Raw genomic sequence first — 20,621 nt, forward strand, 5'->3', positions numbered from 1 at the left:
GCAATATACTTTCACTGTCCTACCTCAGGGGTATATCAACTCTCCAGTCCTGTGTCATAATCTTGTTCGCAGAGACCTTGATTGTTTCTCCCTCCCACAAGACATCACACTGGTCCATTATATTGATGATATCATGTTGATTGGACTTAGTGAGCAAGAAGTAGAACTACTCTAGATTTACTGGTAAGGCATTTGCGTGTCAGAGGATGGGAGATAAATCCAACAAAAATACAGGGGCCTTCCACCTCAGTAAAATTTCTAGGTGTCCAGTGGTGTGGGGCATGTCGAGATATCCCTTCTAAGGTGAAGGATAAATTGCTGCTTCTGGCCCCTCCCACAACCAAAAAAGAGGCACAATGCCTAGTTGGTCTTTTTCGATTTTGGCGACAACATATTCCTCATTTGGGTGTGCTACTCCAGCCCATTTATCGAGTGACCAGAAAGCTGCTAATTTTGAGTGGGGACCTGAACAAGAGGAGGCTCTGAGACAGGTCCAGGCTGCTGTGCAAGCTGCTCTGCCACTTGGGCCATATGTTCCAGCAGATCCAATGGTGCTGAAAGTGTCCGTGGCAAATAGAGATGCGGTCTGGAGCCTTTGGCAGGCCCCTATAGGAGAATCACAACGCAGACCCTTAGGATTTTGGAGCAAAGCCTTACCATCTGCTGCAGATAACTACTCTCCTTTTGAGAAACAACTTTTGGCCTGCTACTGGGCCTTAGTAGAGAATGAACGCTTAACCATGGGCCACCAAGTTACCATGAGACCTGAGTTGCCTATCATGAGTTGGGTGTTGTCTGACCCACCAAGCCATAAAGCTGGGCGTGCACAGCAGCACTCTATTGTAAAGTGGAAATGGTATATACGAGATAGAGCCAGAGCAGGTCCTGAAGGCACAAGTAAGTTACATGAAGAAGTGGCACAAATGCCCATGGTTTCCACTCCTGCTGCCACATTACCTTCTCTTTCCCAGACCAGAGCTATGGCCTCTTGGGGAGTTCCTTACAGTGAATTGACTGCAGAAGAGAAAACTCGGGCCTGGTTTACAGATGGTTCAGCACGATATGCAGGTACCACCCGAAAGTGGACAGCTGCAGCATTACAACCCCTTTCTGCGGTGTCCTTGAAGGACAATGGTGAGGGGAAATCCTTCCAGTGGGCAGAACTTCGAGCAGTGCACCTGGTTGTTCATTTTGCTTGGAAGGAAAACTGGCCAGAGGTGCCTTTGTATACTGACTCATGGGCTGTTGCTAATGGTTTGGCTGGATGGTCAGGGACTTGGAAAGACCATAATTGGAAAATTGGTGACAAAGAGGTCTGGGGGAGAAGTATGTGGATAGACCTTTCTGAGTGGGCTAAAAACATGAAGATATTTGTGTCCCATGTGAATGCACACCAGAGGGTGACTTCAGCAGAGGAAGATTTTAATAATCAAATGGATAAGATGACCCGTTCTGTGGATACCAGTCAGCCTCTTTCCCCAGCAACTCCTGTCATTGCCCAATGGGCTCATGAACAAAGTGGTCATGGTGGTAGGGATGGAGGTTATGCATGGGCTCAGCAACATGGACTTTCACTCACCAAGGCTGACCTGGATACAGCCACTGCTGAGTGCCCAATCTGCCAGCAGCAGAGACCCCCACTCAGCTTCCGATATGGCACCATTCCCCGAGGTGACCAGCCAGCTACATGGTGGCAGGTTGATTACATTGGACCACTCCCTTCATGGAAGGGGCAGCGATTTGTTCTAACTGGAATAGACACATACTCTGGATATGGGTTTGCTTTCCCTGCACGCAATGCTTCTGTCAAAACTACTATCCGTGGGCTTACAGAATGCCTTATCCATCGTCATGGTATTCCACATAGCATTGCTTCGGATCAAGGAACACACTTCACAGCAAATGAAGTGCGGGAATGGGCACATGCTCATGGAATTCTCTTGTCTTACCATGTTCCCCATCATCCAGAAGCTGCTGGATTGATAGAATGTGGAATGGCCTTTTGAAAACTCAATTACGGTGCCAACTAGGTGGCAAAAACTTGAAAGGCTGGGGTAATGTTCTCCAGGAAGCTGTGTATGCTCTGAATCAGCGTCCGCTGTATGGTGCTGTTTCTCCCATAGCCAGGATCCATGGGTCCAGGAACCAAGGGGTGGAAATGGGTGTGGTGCCACTCATTATTACTCCTAGTGATCCACTAGGAAAATTTTTGCTTCCTGTCCCTGCTACCCTGAGTTCTGCTGGTCTACAGGTTTTAGTTCCAAAACGGGGTGTGCTTTCTCCAGGAGAAACAACAGTGATACCACTGAACTGGAAGTTAAGATTGCCACCTGGCCACTTTGGGCTACTTATGCCTCTGGATCAACACACCAAGAAGGGGATTACATTATTGTCTGGGGTAATTGACCCTGACTATCAGAAGGAATTAGGACTGCAACTACATAATGGAGGTAAAGAAGAGTTTTCTTGGAATATAGGAGATCCCCTGGGGCGTCTATTAGTACTACCATGCCCTGTGATTAAAATCAATGGAAAACTGCAACAAAACAATCCAGGCAGGACCACTAATGGCTCTGAGACTTCAGGAATGAAGGTTTGGGTCACCCCACCAGGCAAAGAACCACGGCCAGCTGAAGTGCTTGCTGAGGGGAAAGGGAACATGGAATGGGTAGTGGAAGAAGGTAGTGATAAATATGAACTTCGACCACGTGATCAGTTACAGAAACGAGGACTGTAATGCTGTTTTGTTTGTGTTATACTATTTAAGTTGTAAGATATCAAGTTTAAGAATGAATGTTGCCCAAGGATTTGCACCCTATTCTGGAGAGATTTAATGTGTTTCCAGTTATATGCAGGACAGTTGAGTATTGTCAGGTAAAAGAAAAAATGTGTGCTTATTTGTTTTCATTTGGAAATTAAGTATGGTCTAAGGTGATATATATATTTAGGTGCCAAGTTGACAAGGGGTGGACTGTCATGGTTAGGGACAGGTGTCAACTTGGCCAAGTTGTGGTACCTGTTCATCTGATTGGGCAAGCGCTGGCCTGTCTGTTGCAATAAGGACATTTCGTAGGATTAGGTCATGATCACGTCAGCTACATCCACAGCTGATTCCATTTGTAATCAGCCAAAGGGGAGTGTCTTCTGCAATTAGTGATGCTAATTGCAATCATGGGAAGCCTTTTAAGGAGGACTCAGAGGAGACAGGTTGCATTCCTGCTTTGGCTGGTGAGCCTCTCCTGTGGAGTTCATCCAGGCCATCCATTGGAGTCATCGGCTTCGAAGCCTGCCCTGTGGAATTTGGACTCTGCGTTCCTACGGTCACGTGAGACACTTTCATAAATTTTATATTTGCAAGTGTTCCCTGTTGATTCTGTTTCTCTAGAGAACCCTAACTAATACACAGACATAGACAAATTTTCTGTACTCAAGGTGTTTACCATCAGTTTTAGAGTACAAAGATCTTTATAAAGTGATAAGATGGCACAAAAATTAATTGGTCAGCAAGGAAGCAACATAGATGCTAAAAAGGGGAAATAGAAAAAAAGATGGTACAGGCAACTGGAGCTATAAGAAGAGAGCTTGTGGTTTGGACTGATTAGAGTTTCAGGTGTGATCAGGTTTACAGAGATAGGGAGGCAGAAGAGCGTCCCCAGATAAGAGGTATACTTTTTTTTTTAATTTATTATGCCATGGAATTAGCTGCCTGTGAGGATATATAGCCTAAGCAGTTCACTGAAAGATAAGCATGGATAACCCAGGAGAAAAAGTGAAATGCTCTTAGTATTGCTGTTCATCTGCTTTCTGGTTTTGTGTAATTCTCCTTCCCTCTCTGTGCTAGGGAGATGACAGTACTCCTGCCTTGGACTGTCAGGTTTATTATGTCTTTATCAGGCATCTTCTCTGCACCAGCTATTGTTCTAGGCACTGGGAACAACAGTGTATCGTACAAAACAAACACTTGTCCATCCTTGGTGTCTACGTTATAGCAAGGGAGATGATCAGTAAGTACAAAGAGAAATACATAAAATACATATATTTTAGAGATAAGTGCTATGGAAAAATATAAAGCAGGAAAATAAGATAAGGAAAAGTTAGGGCTGGAACTACAGTTTTTTAATGGGCTTTAAAAGGAAGGCCTCACGAAGAACGTGATCTTTGAGTAGAGATGAGAAAGGAGGTGGTGGCTGTGAGGTTATCTGGATGCAGAGTGTTCCAGCCTCGAGACCTGAGAGTGAGTGATGGGAACTTGCCTGGGGGGTGCGGAGAAGAACACAGAAACAAAGGTCGGTAGAGCTAGTCATGGAGGGGGGTGTACAGAGTGGATAGGGTGGTGTTTCTGTAAAAAGTGGCTTTGCTAGGGGGGTGCGAGGGTAGTTCAGTGGTAGAATTCTCACCTGCCATGTGGGAGATCTGGATTCAATTCCCAGCCCATGCACTTCCCAAACAAATAAGGAAACAAACAAAAATTCAACAAATGGTGGTGCCATAAGAGGATACTCACGTGGAAAAAAGAATAAAATGAAAAAATATAAGAGAAAAAAAGTGGCTTTGCTGGGGCCGATTAGGAGCTGTGCAAAGGTTTGACCCAAGGAATGCCGTGAGCTGATTATTACACAGATCATTCTGGCTGCCAGGTAAAGAAATGACAAGAGGAGTGAAGATGAAGACTTGTTCAGAGGCTGCTGGATGATTGCAGGAGGCAGTGAAGATGTCCATGAGTGTAGTGCTGTGGAAGTAGTTGCAGTGGTTTGAGTCTAGTTATATTTTTAAGGTAAGGCTGACAGGATTTATTTGCACGGGTACTGAGTGGGAAAGAAGGGTGTTAAGGGCAACTTCAGGGTTTTGGCTTAGCAGCTTAAAGGATGAATTTGCCTGTTCTCATTTGCTAGCTGCCAGAATGCAATATACCAGAAACGGAATGGCTTTTAAAGGGGGGAATTTAATGAGTTGCTAGTTTACAGTTCTAAGGCCAAGAAAATGTCCCAATTAAAACAAGTCTATAGAAATGTCCAATCAAAGGCATCTGGGGAAAGATACCTTGGTTCAAGAAGGCTGATGAAGTTCAGGGTTTCTCTCTCAAGTGGAGTGGCACATGGCAAGCACAGTCAGGGCTTCTCTCTCATCTGGAAGGGCACAGGGTGAACATGGCATCATCTGCTAGCTTCTCTTGGCTTCCGGTTTCATGAAGCTCCCCAGGAGGCGTTTTCCTTCTTCATCTCCAAAGGTCGCTGGCTGGTGGACTCTCTGCTTCGTGGTGCTGCAGCATTCTCTGCCCTCTCTGAATCTCTCATTCTCCAAAATATTTCCTCTTTTATAGGACTTCAGAAACTAATCAAGACCCACTCAAATGGGTAGAGACATGTCATCCCCTAATCCAGTTTAACAACCACTCTTGACTAAATCACATCATCCAGGGAGATGATCTCATTACAGTTTCAAACATACAGTATTGAATAGAGATTATTCTACCTTTATGAAATGTGATTTATATTAAAACATGGCTTTTCTTAGGGGGCATGCTTCCTTTCAAACCAGCACATTGCCATTGGTGAAGTAGGGAAGGCTCCAGAAGAACCGTGTTTGATGAGAGGAGGTAAGGAGTTCTGTGAGTTCAGTTTTTGATTGGGAAAGTTGGAGGTGTCTGTCAGGCATCTAAATGAAGACATCAGGTAGGTAGTTAGATGTGCAAGCCTGGTGTTTGGAATAGAAAATGAGGCTGCTGATATGAATTTGAATTGTTCTTGTATGTATAAATTGTGTGTAAAGCTGTAAGACTGGATACTGTTGTGTAAGGAATGAGAACAGATAGAAAAGAGCCCTAGGACACTGCAATTTGACAAGGTTGGGGAAGGAGGTGAAATCCAGCAGAGGAAATTGGAGTGGCCAGAGTAGTAGGATTCAAACTTTGAAGAATGTGGTGTCCTGGGAGATAAGGAAAAGTGTATTTCCAGGAGGAGGAAGTGATCAGTTGGGTGACCTGTTGCTTGAGAGAGAAGTAACAAGAGGACTGAGGACTGACCTTTGGATTTAGTATATGGAAGTCATCAAGATCTTGAGAAGAGCCATTTCCGTGTACTAATTGGGATAAAAGTGTAAGTGGGAATGAATTCAAAAGAAATTTGGAGCAGAATTTACATTAAGTGTAAAGGACACTTTTGAGGAGTTTGCTATAAAGGGATGGAAAGTGGAGGGACAGTATTATCTGAAGGGGAATTTCTTTTAAAGGTGGGACAAATTACAGTTTGTGTGTTGTTTTAGTTTGCTAATACTGCTGGAATGCAATACACCAGAAATGGATTAGCTTTTTATAAAGGGTATTTATTAAGTTGCAAGTTTACAGTTCTAAGACCATAAAAATGCCAAACTAACGTATCCAGAAAAAGAGACCTTGACACAAGAAAGGCTGATAGTTTCCAGAACACCTCTGTCAGCTGGGAAAGCATGTGGCTGGCATATGCTGCTCCTTTGGCTTCTGTTTTCAAACATCTTCCCCAGGGGCATTGTTTTTCTGCATCTCCAACCATCTCTGTCTTTTCTGAGCTTTTTCCAAAATGGTTCCCTCTTAAAGGACTCCAATAAGTAGATTAAGACCCACCTTGAATGGGTAGAGACATATCTCCATGGAAACCACTTAATAAAAAGATTCCACCCAATAAGTCTGCCCCCACAATATTGGACTAGGAAAAAGAACATGGCTTTTCTGTGGTACAGCAACCTCAAACCAGTGCATATGTTAATGAGAATGATCCTGTAGAGAAATAAGAATTGATGATGCTGGGAAAGGCAATGAGAATTCCTGGAACAGTGTCTTGAGTAGGTGAGAGCAACAAGATTGAGAGCATATGTGGGGGTGGCGGATGGTCTGTGGTCTCTGCTGAAATCCTGGCGCGGACGATAGTGTATGGTAACGGCACAGGGAGGTAGATAGATGCAGCAGTGGGGAATTGTGAAGTTTTCTTCTGATTGCTTTGTTGTTGGTTTTTTCCCTGTAAAATAAAAAGGAAAGTGATCAGCTGAGAGTGAGATTGGTGAAGGAGGTGTTGAGGAGAAGATGTAAACTAATCATCTGGAGAGTGGATGGCCTGGGACCATATGGTTTGACTGCAACACAGCACTGAGGGGCCAGGGGCCTGTGATCCTTTTATAGAGAGACCAGCCACACCACTTGTGTCTTTGTGTAAACTAGTCAGAGAAGTGAATTTAACTTGTCATGATTTTGTTGAGTATAGTGGTGAGGAGGGACATAGAGGGAATAAAATTGGTTGTAGAAATTAAGCAGGATGATAGAGAGAGGACATAAGAGGGATGGGGGAGAGCAAAAAAGGTTGGTAGGATGAAGGTATTACAGTTCCTGGCAGGGATCTCAGGATTACTGGAGACTGGTTACTACGTGGAGTGACTTGGAATAGTAGTTGGGTTTTGACTGCAGAGTGGGATGCTGCAAACCAATATGGTGTAGGAGGTGGGGTATAATTATGGGTCAAGACAGAGTTTAGGGTTCAACTATTGGGATTGAATACCTAAAGTATGGCTGAGAAAAAGAATGAAGCAAGTATGTGGTAGAGTGAAAATAACAGTTGAGTAAATCTTTAGCATGTTTGTTAATCCCTAGATTTATGACCCATGAAAATTTAAGCATGTGTTCACTTCATCACTAAGAATGCTGTTTCTCTGGAGGCAGTGTAGGCTGATGGTTAATGCAACCGCTGAATCCTGACTGTTTCTATCCAATCCCAATTCTGCCTCTTCTTCCTTATGTGGCCTGAGCCACATTTCCTAATCAGTGAATTGGAAGGTAAAAATGTCTGTTTATTCAGATTATTTTAAGATTATACGAGTCAATAGATTATCTGCTAGAGATATATATAAAGACCTGAAAAATAGTGCCTTAAACGCAAAAGGTTTTATTGTCTCTCTTGGAACAATCCTTGAGGCAGACAGTATATGAAAGTTATGGGAATTCTATAAAATCATTAGGAATCTAGGTTCCTAGGACATGACCTTGTACTCTTGATTAAAGTTAGCTCCTAGAACTCCAGCTATCACATCTGAGTTTCTAGGCCACAGAAAGAAGTAAGGGCATAGAAAGGTCATGCCTAACTTTTAAGGATACTTCCATAAATTGCTACAGAGTACTGCCCTTTCCATCTCATATGGCCACACCTACCTGCAAGAGAGCTAGGAAATACAGCCCTTTAGCTGGATGGTCCTGGTAGTCAGGAACATAAGTCCATGAGGTATGGGCAAGCACTTGGTGGCCTCTGCCACAATGACAGTGCTTAGCACAGTGCTGGGACTGCACAGTACTCAAGGGATGTGAGCTGTCTTCACTATCTCCTTAATGGTTCTCATTGCTGATGTTAAGGGAAGCTCTCCATTGTGTCTGGTTCTGATCAATGTTTGTGCTCTGTTTTCTCTGTTAGCAGTTCCTCCACTGGCCACCAACACTGTGTCTCCATCTCTTGCACTGCTGGCTAACAACCTATCCATGCCTACAAGTGACCTACCACCTGGTGCCTCCCCAAGGAAAAAGCCTAGAAAGCAGCAGCATGTGATTTCCACAGAAGAAGGTGATATGATGGAGACCAACAGCACTGATGATGAAAAATCCACCACCAAGAGTCTACTGGTGAAGGCTGAGAAGCGCAAGTCTCCTCCCAAAGAGTATATTGGTAACAATCACTGGGCTAACTGCAACACCTTGTCAGAAGTGCTGCCTTGCCTCCCTGCATGGTCAGGTTCCATCAGCCACGCTTAGCGCCCACTTGCTAGAGTTTCACCTGGGGAATTCTTGAAAATTTATAACAAGCTATTTAATGTTGTATTTTCTTCACCTTTTGAATAGATGAGGAAGGTGTGAGGTATGTCCCAGTGCGTCCAAGGCCTCCTATTACTTTGCTCCGTCACTATCGGAATCCCTGGAAAGCTGCTTACCACCACTTTCAGCGGTACAGTGATGTCCGGGTTAAAGGTTTGTTTCCCCAGATACATCCAGTGTTAATGCTTGAAATTGGTATAACACGTGGCTATATTGCAGTCACAGTAGAAAACCGACTTCCAAACTGCATTTGTTATAAAAACTCATGACTTTAGTGTTGAACTAAGGTGAAATTGTCCATTGAAAACTATAAAATTTGGAAAATTAGGCTTTGTCCCTCTCCCCCACCAGAAAGCTGTGTGTGTATTTTTTTGGTAACTTCGTCTAATGAATACATGGTAGCAACTTTGGTTATAGTAAAAAAAATTGTGTGTTAACAGTTTTCCAAGTAGTGTTAGGATTGCCTGTGTGGCTCCCAGAGTAATTGTGGAAGAATGAAATTATATTGTTGTTCAGTATAATCCACAGCAGTTCCCAGAATGCTAAAATATTCGTGTGTCTTAAACCCCAGGAAGTTTACTTTCCAGAAGGACCTTCACATGAATATATATTTGAAGTTTTTTTAATGATCCATGAGGAAACCTTCAATAAATATTTTTAACCCCACATCTAATTAAAATGGCTCATAGTACTTTGCAAATGCACTGCAAATATTTTTACTGACAGACTATGAAGTGTCATTAGTCTCAAATATAGTAAATGCACAAGAACCATGAGTTTTCAGAGAATTGGTCACATTTCTAATTCCCTCATGTGTATTACAAATGGAAACTTCTCTGAGGATATCCTTTAAGCCTCAAGATAAGTCAGATTTGGATGGGTTACTAACTGTAATGTCCATACACAGGGTAAAGGTACTCAGTAGTTCGGTGTCTAAAGGAAAGTACATAGTGAGTGCACTTTCCAGCTGCCTTTCCTCATAAGTATTCTCTGAGGTTGGAAGAGGATATGATTTCCAAAAGTCACTTTTGCTGCAAGTAGGATATGGACCACTAGGGAAATCTTCATGCATGCCACTAAGAATTCCCTATTCACAACAGAAAAATATTTAGGGATTTGCCTGGTATCGTTTTAAGCTGTGCTAATAGATTTTCATTGTTTACTTCAGTCCTAATTAAAAGCTGTCAGGAAATATAATTTGAAAACTGGAACTGTTTGTGATCCTTGAGTCTCTTTTCAGGATATATACACAATAATCATCCCCTTTGGGCCAAGCCTGTTGACTACTAAACTTAAGTTGAACTAACTTGCCTAAGCCCTAAAATCATATTCACAGAAATAAATCAATATGGAATCTTAAAAAATGTACAGGTAACTCACGGGAAGGCAAGAAAAGTGAAATAGAGGATCTAGAAACACAGGAAATTAATAGAAAACAAGTAATGGCATGGTAGACTTAAGCCCTGAATTGTCAGTAATTAAAATGCAAACAGTCTAAATACACCAATTGAAAGTGTATTTAGGGTGGGTCACAGTGGCTCAGCAGGCAGAGTTCTCCCCTGCCATGCTGGAAACCTGGGTTTGATTTCCCAGTGACTGCCCATGCGAAAAAAAAACAAAACGTGTATTTAGTAGATGTAGGCCTAATAGATAAAAACGTGACCCAACTATACGCTATTTACAAGACACTCACTTCAAATATACATAGATGAATTGATAGTAAAAGGCTTGAAAAATGCATACTATGTAAGCATTAATTTTTTAAAAAGCCTAAGTAGCTATAATAATATCAGATAAAGTAGCGTTAGAGCCAAGAAACTATCAGAGAGGGACATTACATAATAATATAAGGATCAACTAACAAGTAAGACATAACCATCCCATGTGTGAGTAACAAAAAACAGAGCTTCAAAATACATGAAGCAAAACCAGAACTGAAAGGACAGGTAGGTAAATGCAATTATACATGGGACTCTTAACATTCCACTCTCAGCAGTAGACAGAACGAACTGACAGAAGATCAGCAAGGCTATAGAGAAACTGAACACCATTGTATTCCGACAAGATCTCATCAGCATAGACAGAACTATCCAATGAACAGCAGCAGAATACACTCACTTTCAATACACACACCCAAAGAACATATAAAATGGACTATATCCTGGATCATAAAACAAACTTTAATAAATTAAAAAGAATTGAACTTATAGAAATTTTACTGACCTTAATGGAATCAAACAACAAGTTAATAACAGAAAGGTAACATAAAAACCTCCAAAAATATGGAAACCAAACAACACGTTTCTAAATAATACAGGTGTCAAGAGGAATTCAAAGGGAAATTAAAAAAATGAAAAAAGAGTAAAATGTATCAGAATATGTGGATGCAGCAAAAGCAGTACAGAGGGAAATTTACAGGAATAAATATGCTTACACTAGAAAAGAGGAAATACCTCAAATAAGTAATTGAAGTTCTTGACTCAAGAAACTAGCCATATGACACAGCAATACCATTGCTAGGTATCTACTCAGAGGACATGTGGGCAAAGACAAACAGACATTTGCACACCAATGTTTATAGCAGCATTATTTACAGTTGCCAAGAGATGGGAACAGCCCAAATGTCCATCAACATCTAGACAAGTGGCTAAACAAGCTGTGGTATATACATATGATGGAATATTATGCAGCTGTAAGACAGAATAAAGTTATGAAGTATGTAACAACATGGATGGACCTTAAGGACATTATGCTGAGTGAGATTAGCCAGAAACGAAAGGACAAATACTGTGTGGTCTCACTGATATGAGCTAATATTAATGAATGAACTTGGATAATTTCAGTTAGAAACAGAGGTCATCAGGAGATAGAAATAGGGTAAATATTGGGTAATTGGAACTTAAGGGATACAGATTGTACAACAGGACTGATTGTAAAAATTCAGGAATGGATAGCACGATACTACCTAACTGTAATACAATAATGTTAGAACACTGAATGAAGCTGAATGTGAGAATGATAGAGGGAGGAAGCCTTAGGGGCACAAATGAATCAGAAGGAAAGATAGATGATAAAGACTGAGATGGTATAATCTAGGAATGCCTAGAGTGTATAATCATAGTGACTGAATGTACACATTTAAAAATGTTTTGCATGAAGAAGAACAGAGGAATGTCAAAAATGCAAGGTGTTGAAAATAGATGGAAATTAATATTTTAAAACTTTAACTTATGTGAGATATTAAAGCAAAAAATATTAATTTGGTACAAAAATTATATTTTGACTAGTGCATTTCCTAGTAAAACTTATGTGGACAGCTTAATTGAACATCATGAGTACGTGGAACCTTGAGTACGGCATGAGGTTTGTCCAGAGTGATGCCTCGATAAATCCAAGAAGGGTTTGAAAGGTGAATAAAAAAGTATTTGCAAAGTCCCCTTGGGGGAATGGTGAGAAAGGGGGAAAATTCAGCTTCCCCAAGTGGAGAATTCTTGATATTCTCACAAGCAGTGGGAACAACCAAAGCAATAGCCTGAGCCCCCAATCTTAGGGTTTGTTCATATGAAACTTAACCCCACAAAGGATAGGCTAAGCCTATTTAAAATTAGGCCTAAGAGTCACCCCCCAAAAGAACCTCTTTTCTTTCTCAGATGTGGCCTCTCTCTCAGCCAACATGACAAACAAACTCACTGCCCTCCCCCTCTCTCCATGAAACATAATTCCCAGGGGTGTGGACCTTCCTGACAACATGGGACAGAAATCCTAGAATGAGCTGAAACTCAGCACCAAGGGATTGAGAAAACCTTCTTGAACGAAAGGGGGTAGAGAGAGATGAGACAAAATAGTGTCAATGGCTGAGTGGAGAGGTTATCCTGGAGAGGTTATCCTGGAGGCTATTCTTGCACATTAAATAGATATCACCTTGTTAGTCAGTATGTAATGGAGAGGCTGGAGGGAACTGCCTGAAAATGTAGAGCTGTGTTCCAGTAGCCATGTTTCTTGAAGATGATTGTATAATGATATAGCTTTCACAGTGTGACTGTGTGATTGGGAAAACCTTGTATCTGATCCTCCTTTTATCTACCTTTTCAACAGACGAGTGGAACATATGGAATAAAAATAAATAATAGGGGGAACAAATGTTAAAATAAATGTAGTTGGAAATGCTAGTGATCAATGAAAGGGAGGGGTAAGGGGTATGGTATGTATGATCTTTTTTCTGTTTTTTTTTTTTCTTTTTCTGAATTGATGCAAATGTTCTAAGAAATTATCGTGATGATGAATATACAACTATGTGATGAAAAAAAGAATTTTCATATTGTCTGTTGATTGGTTTTATTAAGTTAAAAAAAAAGCTAGCAAAAGAAATCCAAATCAACAAGGAAGAAAATAATAAAGATAGCAGAAATCATTGAAACTGAAAACAGGAAATCAATATTGAAAATCAGTGAACAGAAAGCTAATTCAGGGCAGCACGATGGTGGCTCAGTGGCAGAGTTCGCACCTGCCATGCTGGAGACCCAGGTTCAATTACCAGTGCCTGCCCATGAAAAAAAAAAAAAGCTAATTCTTTGAAAATAAAATTGATAAATCTCTACCAAATCTGAATAAAAATTTGAAGATTGACGTTTTCATTTCTGTTAAGGAACTGCGAGGGCACCCCAAAAGCCAAAACAGTATTGAAACAGAAAATCAAACTAGGGGAATTCACATTTCACGATTTCAAAGCTTACTACAAAGGTGCATTAACCTAAACAATGTGGTACTGGCATAAGGATAGGCATCTGAGAGCCAAACTGTAAAATTCTCTAAAGAAAACATAGAAGAAAGTGACCTCAAATTTGCAATGAATTCTTAGATTTGACACCAAAAACACCAGCAACAAAAGAAAAAACTAAATTGTACTTAATTAATAATAAATAACCTTCGTGTACCAAAAGACATTATTAAGAATGTGAAAATACATATGTCTACAGAATGGGAGAAAATATTTGCAAAATCATCTTCACTGATAAGAGTTTAGTTATCCAGAATATATAAAACTCAACAACTAAAAGACATAACCCAATTAAAAAAAACTGTCAAGCCTGAATAGACATTTCTCCAAAGGAAATATACAAATGGCCAACAAACACATAAAAAGGTCAACATTACTGATCATGAAGGAAATGCAAGTCAAAACCTCAGATACCACTTCATGCTCACTAGGATGGCTTTAATTAAAAATAATAATAAAAATAAGTGTTGGTGAGGATGTAGAGAGATAACTGTCTTCATACAGTGCTAACAGGAATGTAAAATTTTGTAGCCTTCATGGAAAAAATTTGGCAGTTCCTTAGATAGTTACACATGGAATTACCATATGACCCAGCAGCTCTGTTCCTAAGTATATATACCCAATGAAATGAAAAACATGCCCACACAGAAACTTGAAGTATATGAATGTTTATAGCAGCATTATTCATAATGGTCAAAAGGTAGAAATAATCAGAATGTCCTTCAGTGGATAAATGGTTAAAAAAATTGTGGTATATTTGTACAATAGAATATTTACGTGAAACTAAATGTGGTCCTGATGCATGCTGCAATTTGGATGAACCTCAAAAACATGCTAAGGAAAAAAAAATCTTCACACAAAAGGTCACATATTATATGGTTTCTTTTATATGGTATATCCAGAATAGGCAACTCAGTAGGTACACAAAGTGGATTACAGGTTACCAGGAAACGGGGGAAAGGTGAATGGGGAGCATTTACTTAAAATGAGTACAGGGTGTTTTGATAGGATGATGAAAAAATTTTGAAATGAGAGCCAGCTGGTGTTTGCACAATGTTGTGAATACACTAAATAACACTGAATTATACACTTGGAAAAGGTTAACAGGCATGGATACAAAAACTACAGACATGAATACAAAAAGAAATGGATATCGCATATATTGCTGATGGGACTATAAAGTGACATATCCATTCTGGAAAATAGTTTGGCAGTTACTTAAAAACTAAGCATATACTTTACCATGTAATCCAGCAGTTGTATTGGAAAAACAAAAACTTATGTCCATATAAAAACCTGCGTGCTGTTGTTCATGAGCTCTTTTATAAGAGTTTGTATGGACATAAGTTTTTGGCTCTTATAAAAGAGCCAAAGAAACAATCCAGTTGTCCCTCAGCAAGGGATATCTGGCACATCTATACCAGAGAATAGTGCCCCATAATAGACAGGAAGGGACTGTTGCTGCATGCAGCGGTGTGGCTTGCTCTTAAGAGAATTATACTGAGTGAATGAAAGCCAGGCTCAGAAGGGTACATACTTACATCTGTTTTTAGGAATTCTTAAAATTAGAAAATACCGAGATAAGAGGATGCCAGAGCTCAAGGATGGTGTGAGGGCAGGGGTGAGTATGACCATAAAGGGGTAGCACAACTGACAGAATAGTTCTATATCTTGGTTGCAGTGGTAATTATGCTAATTGACGCATGCTAAAATGACTTAGAATTGTACTCACACATAGTACCTGTGTTGCTTTCCTGGTTTTGATATTGTACTGATACATATAATTATTGTTGGGTTATCCTGTGGATCCTCTAAGTAATGCCTCATCTTTTAACAATGACTATTGAACTATAATTCACATCCTGTCTAGTTCCCCTATTTAAAGTATTTCAGTGGTTTTTAGGATATTCACAAATATGTGCATCCACCACCACAGTCGATTGTAGAACATTCCTTTACCCAGTAAAAATCCTGCATCCTTTAGCCTTTAACCATTATCCTACTGCTCCCATCTTTCCCAGTAACCACTAATCAATCTCCTTTCCCTCTTTATGAATTTACCTATTGTGGACATTTCATATAAATGGAATCATGGTCTTTTGTGTCTGCTTCTTGCACTTAACATAATGTGTGCAAGGTTCTTCCATGTTGTAGCATATAGCAGTACTTCATCTCTGTTGTTTACCAAGTAATATTCCATTGAACAGATATACCACAGTTTGTTTCTTCATCATTTGATGTACATTGGGTTGTTTCCACTTTCTGGCCTATTATGAATAATGTTGCTATGATCATTCATATACAAATGTTTGCATAAACATGTTTTCATTACTCTTGGGTATTTACATAGGAGTACAATTGCTGATCTTATGGTAACTATGTTTAACTGTTTAAGAACTGCCAGACTTTTCCAAAACAGCTGCACCCGTTTACATTCCCATCAACAGTGTATGAGAGGTCCAGTTTCTCTACATCCTCCCCAACATTTGTTACTGTGTCCTTTTCATTATAGCCATCCTAGTGGGTGTGAAGTGGTATCATTGTGGTTTTCATTTATGTGTCTTTGATGACTGATGTCGAACATCTTTTCTTGTGCTTATTGGACATTTGTGTATCTTCTTAGGAAAAGTGTCTATTCAGATCCTTCGATCATTTTTTAATTGGGTTATTTGTTTTTAATTATTGAGTTGTAAGAATTTATGCTGGATCTGAGTTCCATCAGATGTATCTCTGCTAGCTTCACAACTTCCCATCAATCTATAATTATTTCAGAATAACAGTTTTTTAACACTTGCAAAATGTACACATATACATGTAAAATTGTATCAGTGTCACCGTTGTGATATTATACTTTAGTTATACACCCTGTTACCATTGGCAGGCAATGGACAAGGGAGATAACTGGAATCTCTCTATTATTCTGTAGATTCTGCATGCAAATCTACAAGTATCTCAAAAGAAAAAGTTTTAAAAAAAAGCTTTATTTACATTGGCATTTCCCGATATAGGGTTTTCAAGATTAATTTTTAAAATATATTTTAATTATACATTTGATATGTGAATACATTTTAGGTCCTAGTTAAATAAAAATTAAAATACTAAAGATGTAACTTTTATCTCATGAGATTAATAGAATTTATCTTTAAAGCATTTTACGGGAGTGGAAGAAAGGTGGGAAAGTTTTGTTCATGTTGTTGACTGCTATTCCTAATGATTTCAATTCAGAGGATTTAAGATGTTTGGTTAAAAAAAAAATCTTAATAAAATCCTAGCTGAACCCTAGTTTATTTTAGCTTTATAAAAATTGAAATATACTTGTTTATTTTTATATGATTTCAGAGGAGAAAAAAGCTATGTTGCAAGAAATAGCTAATCAGAAGGGAGTGTCCTGTCGTGCCCAAGGTTGGAAAGTTCACCTGTGTGCTGCCCAGTTACTACAGCTGGTAGGTAGAGTTCTAGCAGTTGTACGTTGTGCTGCCAAAAGGATCCATTTCTGGAGACATCTAAGCTCCTGTAACATTTTCCTTTGAGCAATTTCTGAAGCATTCCCAGTCAGCATGGGTCATGGTAGAATTTTCATGTGTGCCATATAATTAATGCTTTGATGTAAAACTATCTGAGTTCTAGTTCCTAGATCCGTAATACATGCAGTCACCTCCTAAAGCTTTCCATCTTTGGAGGAAGAGTGATCTGAAGAACATCGTTATTATGAGTATCTAAAATGTAGTGCCTTGGTTAGTTTTATATTTAGCCAGGAAAGCATAATTCTATGAAAATTATGGACTTGTTTTTCAGAAGGATTGTGAATTCAGGGCGGTGTTTAAAAATTATCCTTGAAGATGGAAACTTAACTATCGTAAATTAGGATATAAATTAATATTGCTCAGTTTCCCTTAATGTGTATTTACCTCTTGGGAGAAAGAACTTGATCACCTGAACAGCTCTTATACTAGTTTACAAAGCTAATTCAAGGCAGGTTCATTTTAGAAGTACTATTTTCCTGAGGTTCACTGAGTATAGTTTTTCTGAGATCATGATGTCATCTCTCTTATGTGTTGCAGACAAATCTTGAACATGATGTTTATGAAAGACTTACCAACCTGCAGGAAGGAATTATCCCAAAGAAAAAAGCAGCAACTGATGACGATCTACACCGAATAAATGAGCTAATACAGGTTTGAATGAGCCCTCACTTCAAATCATCTTCTTTATGGAGTCATATACTCTAAAGTTTCTCTTCTTCCATTTCCCTCCCCCATCCACTAATATCTTTAGTAAAAACCTATTACTTATTTCAGTCTCAATTACCAAAAAACATTAAACATTTTTTCCAAGTGAAAGCATGACACCAGCCCAATTGTAAGAAAAACCGGATTGTCTTCATGACTGCTGATTGGTTTTGTCATGTCTTTCTTTCAGGGAAATATGCAGAGATGTAAACTTGTAATGGATCAAATCAGTGAGGCCAGAGACTCCATGCTTAAAGTTTTAGATCATAAAGACCGTGTCCTGAAGCTTCTAAACAAGAATGGGACTGTCAAGAAGGTGTCAAAATTAAAGCGAAAGGAAAAAGTCTAGACCCAGGAGAATCGGACTTTGGGAAAATAATTTACAAATTATAATGGTGGGGGTGGGGGGTGGGTTTGGTTCTTTTCAAAGTGGAACATTGAAATAAAGGAAGCGTTCCTTAATTCACACATGAAAACGGAGGGACCTGTGACACCCATTAGCACAGAGGGAGCAACACTGCCCTGACACGGTGAACTCCTTCTTTCAGGTGTATCCCTTTTAATCCTGCTCTGTGGTCATGAATGACTCCTGATGTGTCAGCATCTGCCAGTTGGAATCAGTGACACAAAGGATGATGCATTTTTCAGCCTCCCTGTCTTCTAAACTATTTATCTGGTGGGTACCTGCAGGACCCATACTGAGCCTGGACTGACAGTATCCACTCAGATCATCTGTTCTCTCTACGCTGAAAATAAAACCTCTTCCTCTCACCCTAGTCAGTTCTTAATCAATCTGACCTTCAAATGCCTGAATTGGCCTTGTAGAGCAGTGCCACATCACCGAGAGTGGCGCATCTTACCTTTGAAAGGATTTGAATTATTGGTTCTTGTCATTTTTTTTTTAAAAGAACCGTTTCAAAGTGAAATTGTTATACTGTCTGTCCTGCGTGTGTCAGAGTTGGGTTTTTGTGGTTCAGAGCAGTCAACACCCTAGATTGCTCTGAGATCTTACTCTGAAGTATGTTCTTGGGTCTCTGTACTTCTGTAGCTGGTGTGATGCTGTTAATTGTATGTACCACACATCGCCAAACATTAATAAAGGACTCAGAGGTTTTTGTACATGAGTAGTTTGGATCTTTTTGTCAAGTTCATCAGTGCTATACTGAGCACCACTGAAGCCTTTTCCCTATGTAATTTCTCTTTCATTGATGAGCATCAGTGTCATTTACTTGGTATTTTAGAGATGTCATGGGGGTGAAGTCTGTTGGCTCCTGGTTATCCCAGGTATACATTATGGCTCGGTGCAAATAGAAATGGGTCAAATTCTAGGACGATTAAGGCTGAATTCTGGGGATAAAGTATCCAGGTGGGCAAATTCTCTTCCCAAGGTAGTTCTTCCCTCCCCAACCAGCCTGAGTGCTAAGTTGGCCTGGGCTTACTCATCTTCTTCCTCACAGACATAGGGAAGGCTGGAGATAAGACCTGGCCACCCTCCCTCATGACACTGTGTCCACTGATTATCTTGGAACTGGAGCTCTTCTCTTTACCTGGATTTGAACAGATTTGAGATAAACCTCCATGCCAGTTCTGCCCTAAGCCCACTTCAGAGCAGGATTGGGTGAAACAAAGCATTTGATCTCCTTGGGTTCGCCCCTTCAGCCTGCAAATCCTACACTGAAGACGTCCTTGAAGCCATATAGACTGGGTCACTAGGATTATTCAAATAATTGGTGTTGGCGCCTACTTAAAAGATACTCCTAGGAGAGTGCCAAGATGGAGGTTTAGCAAGGTGTGGGATTTAATTAGTCCTCCAGAACAGCTACTAAATAGCTAGGAACAGTACAGAACAACTGCTGGGGCCACTTCAGTGACTGGACACACAGCATACCCCAGTCTGGACCAGATGGACCGGCTGCGAGCCCCCCACCCCACCAAAACCATGAGTGCTCCAAGCAGCAATGGCCGGCACCACTTCCCCACAGGCTGCTTCCCAGAGGGGAGAGAAAAGGGACTTTACCAGCAGCAGGGGCTGAGCACAATGAAGCCCAAGTGTGGAATTAATTCACAAATTCTGACTACTAAAAGTAGGCCCCTAGCTCAGGGTCAATGCGGAGGTTGCTAATATTTGCCCCAGCACCAAGGGGGCAGGGCTGACTGAAAAACAAAAAGAAGAAACAGAGGTTTTTTGAATTGGAGAGCACATAATACTTGAAAGGGTCTGGGCCCTGAAGAAAAGGAGGGAGCCCCATAACATCTGAAGGTACACAAAGCAACATACCAACTTACACTCTTGATCGGCAAACCTAAGGAACGGGGATCCTGCTCTAAGAAGGATTTTTCTCTTTCTTCTTTTGTGACTGTCTCTATGTCTTGACTGCCTTTGGATACAGTGGCAGGGCTTCTCAGGCTGCAACTTCCCCCAGACATTGGGAGTAACAGGCTTGTTTGAGAACTTGTCTGGAGCCTGTGCCTTCCCCAGGGGAGAAGTGGAGCCCAGTTCAGGTGGATTCATGCTCAAGGAATTCAGACCCCAGGGCTTGGAAATTTGAAGCCATTAAAGCCAGCCTACAACCTCTCCTCTGTCTCAGTTACGCCCCGAGCAGGGAGAGTCTGCCAAAGTTAAAGGCACTATCTTATGCTGGTGGGACCCGCAAGCAGACAAGCACCACATACTGGGCAGGATAAGAAAATCAGAGCTGAGAGACTTCACATGAAAGTCTTTCAACCTGCTGGGTCTCACCCTGAGGGAAAACTGATGCAGGTGACTCTTTCCTCCTGACAGAAGGCCAGTTTG

General features: G+C 40.5%; 1 protein-coding gene across 8 annotated transcripts in view; it reads left to right on the forward strand.

Annotated features, from left to right (window-relative positions):
* Window positions 1-18,946, forward strand: part of SAP130 (Sin3A associated protein 130) — a 132,672-nt gene extending 113,726 nt beyond the window's left edge. For 6 of the 8 annotated variants that reach the window (XM_077153435.1, XM_077153431.1, XM_077153432.1 and 3 more), the window contains 5 exons: window positions 8,427-8,675; window positions 8,849-8,974; window positions 16,938-17,041; window positions 17,660-17,773; window positions 18,018-18,946. In XM_077153435.1, coding sequence (XP_077009550.1) covers window positions 8,427-8,675; window positions 8,849-8,974; window positions 16,938-17,041; window positions 17,660-17,773; window positions 18,018-18,176 — 752 coding nt within the window. In that variant the 3' untranslated portion in view covers window positions 18,177-18,946. The remainder of the gene's footprint in view (window positions 1-8,426; window positions 8,676-8,848; window positions 8,975-16,937; window positions 17,042-17,659; window positions 17,774-18,017) is intronic. The other 2 variants (XM_077153433.1, XM_077153434.1) reach the window with 1 other exon arrangement.
* The last annotated feature ends 1,675 nt before the right edge of the window (window positions 18,947-20,621 follow it).

Source organism: Tamandua tetradactyla, chromosome 3, assembly GCF_023851605.1.
Source record: "Tamandua tetradactyla isolate mTamTet1 chromosome 3, mTamTet1.pri, whole genome shotgun sequence".
Classification (NCBI taxonomy): domain Eukaryota; kingdom Metazoa; phylum Chordata; class Mammalia; order Pilosa; family Myrmecophagidae; genus Tamandua; species Tamandua tetradactyla.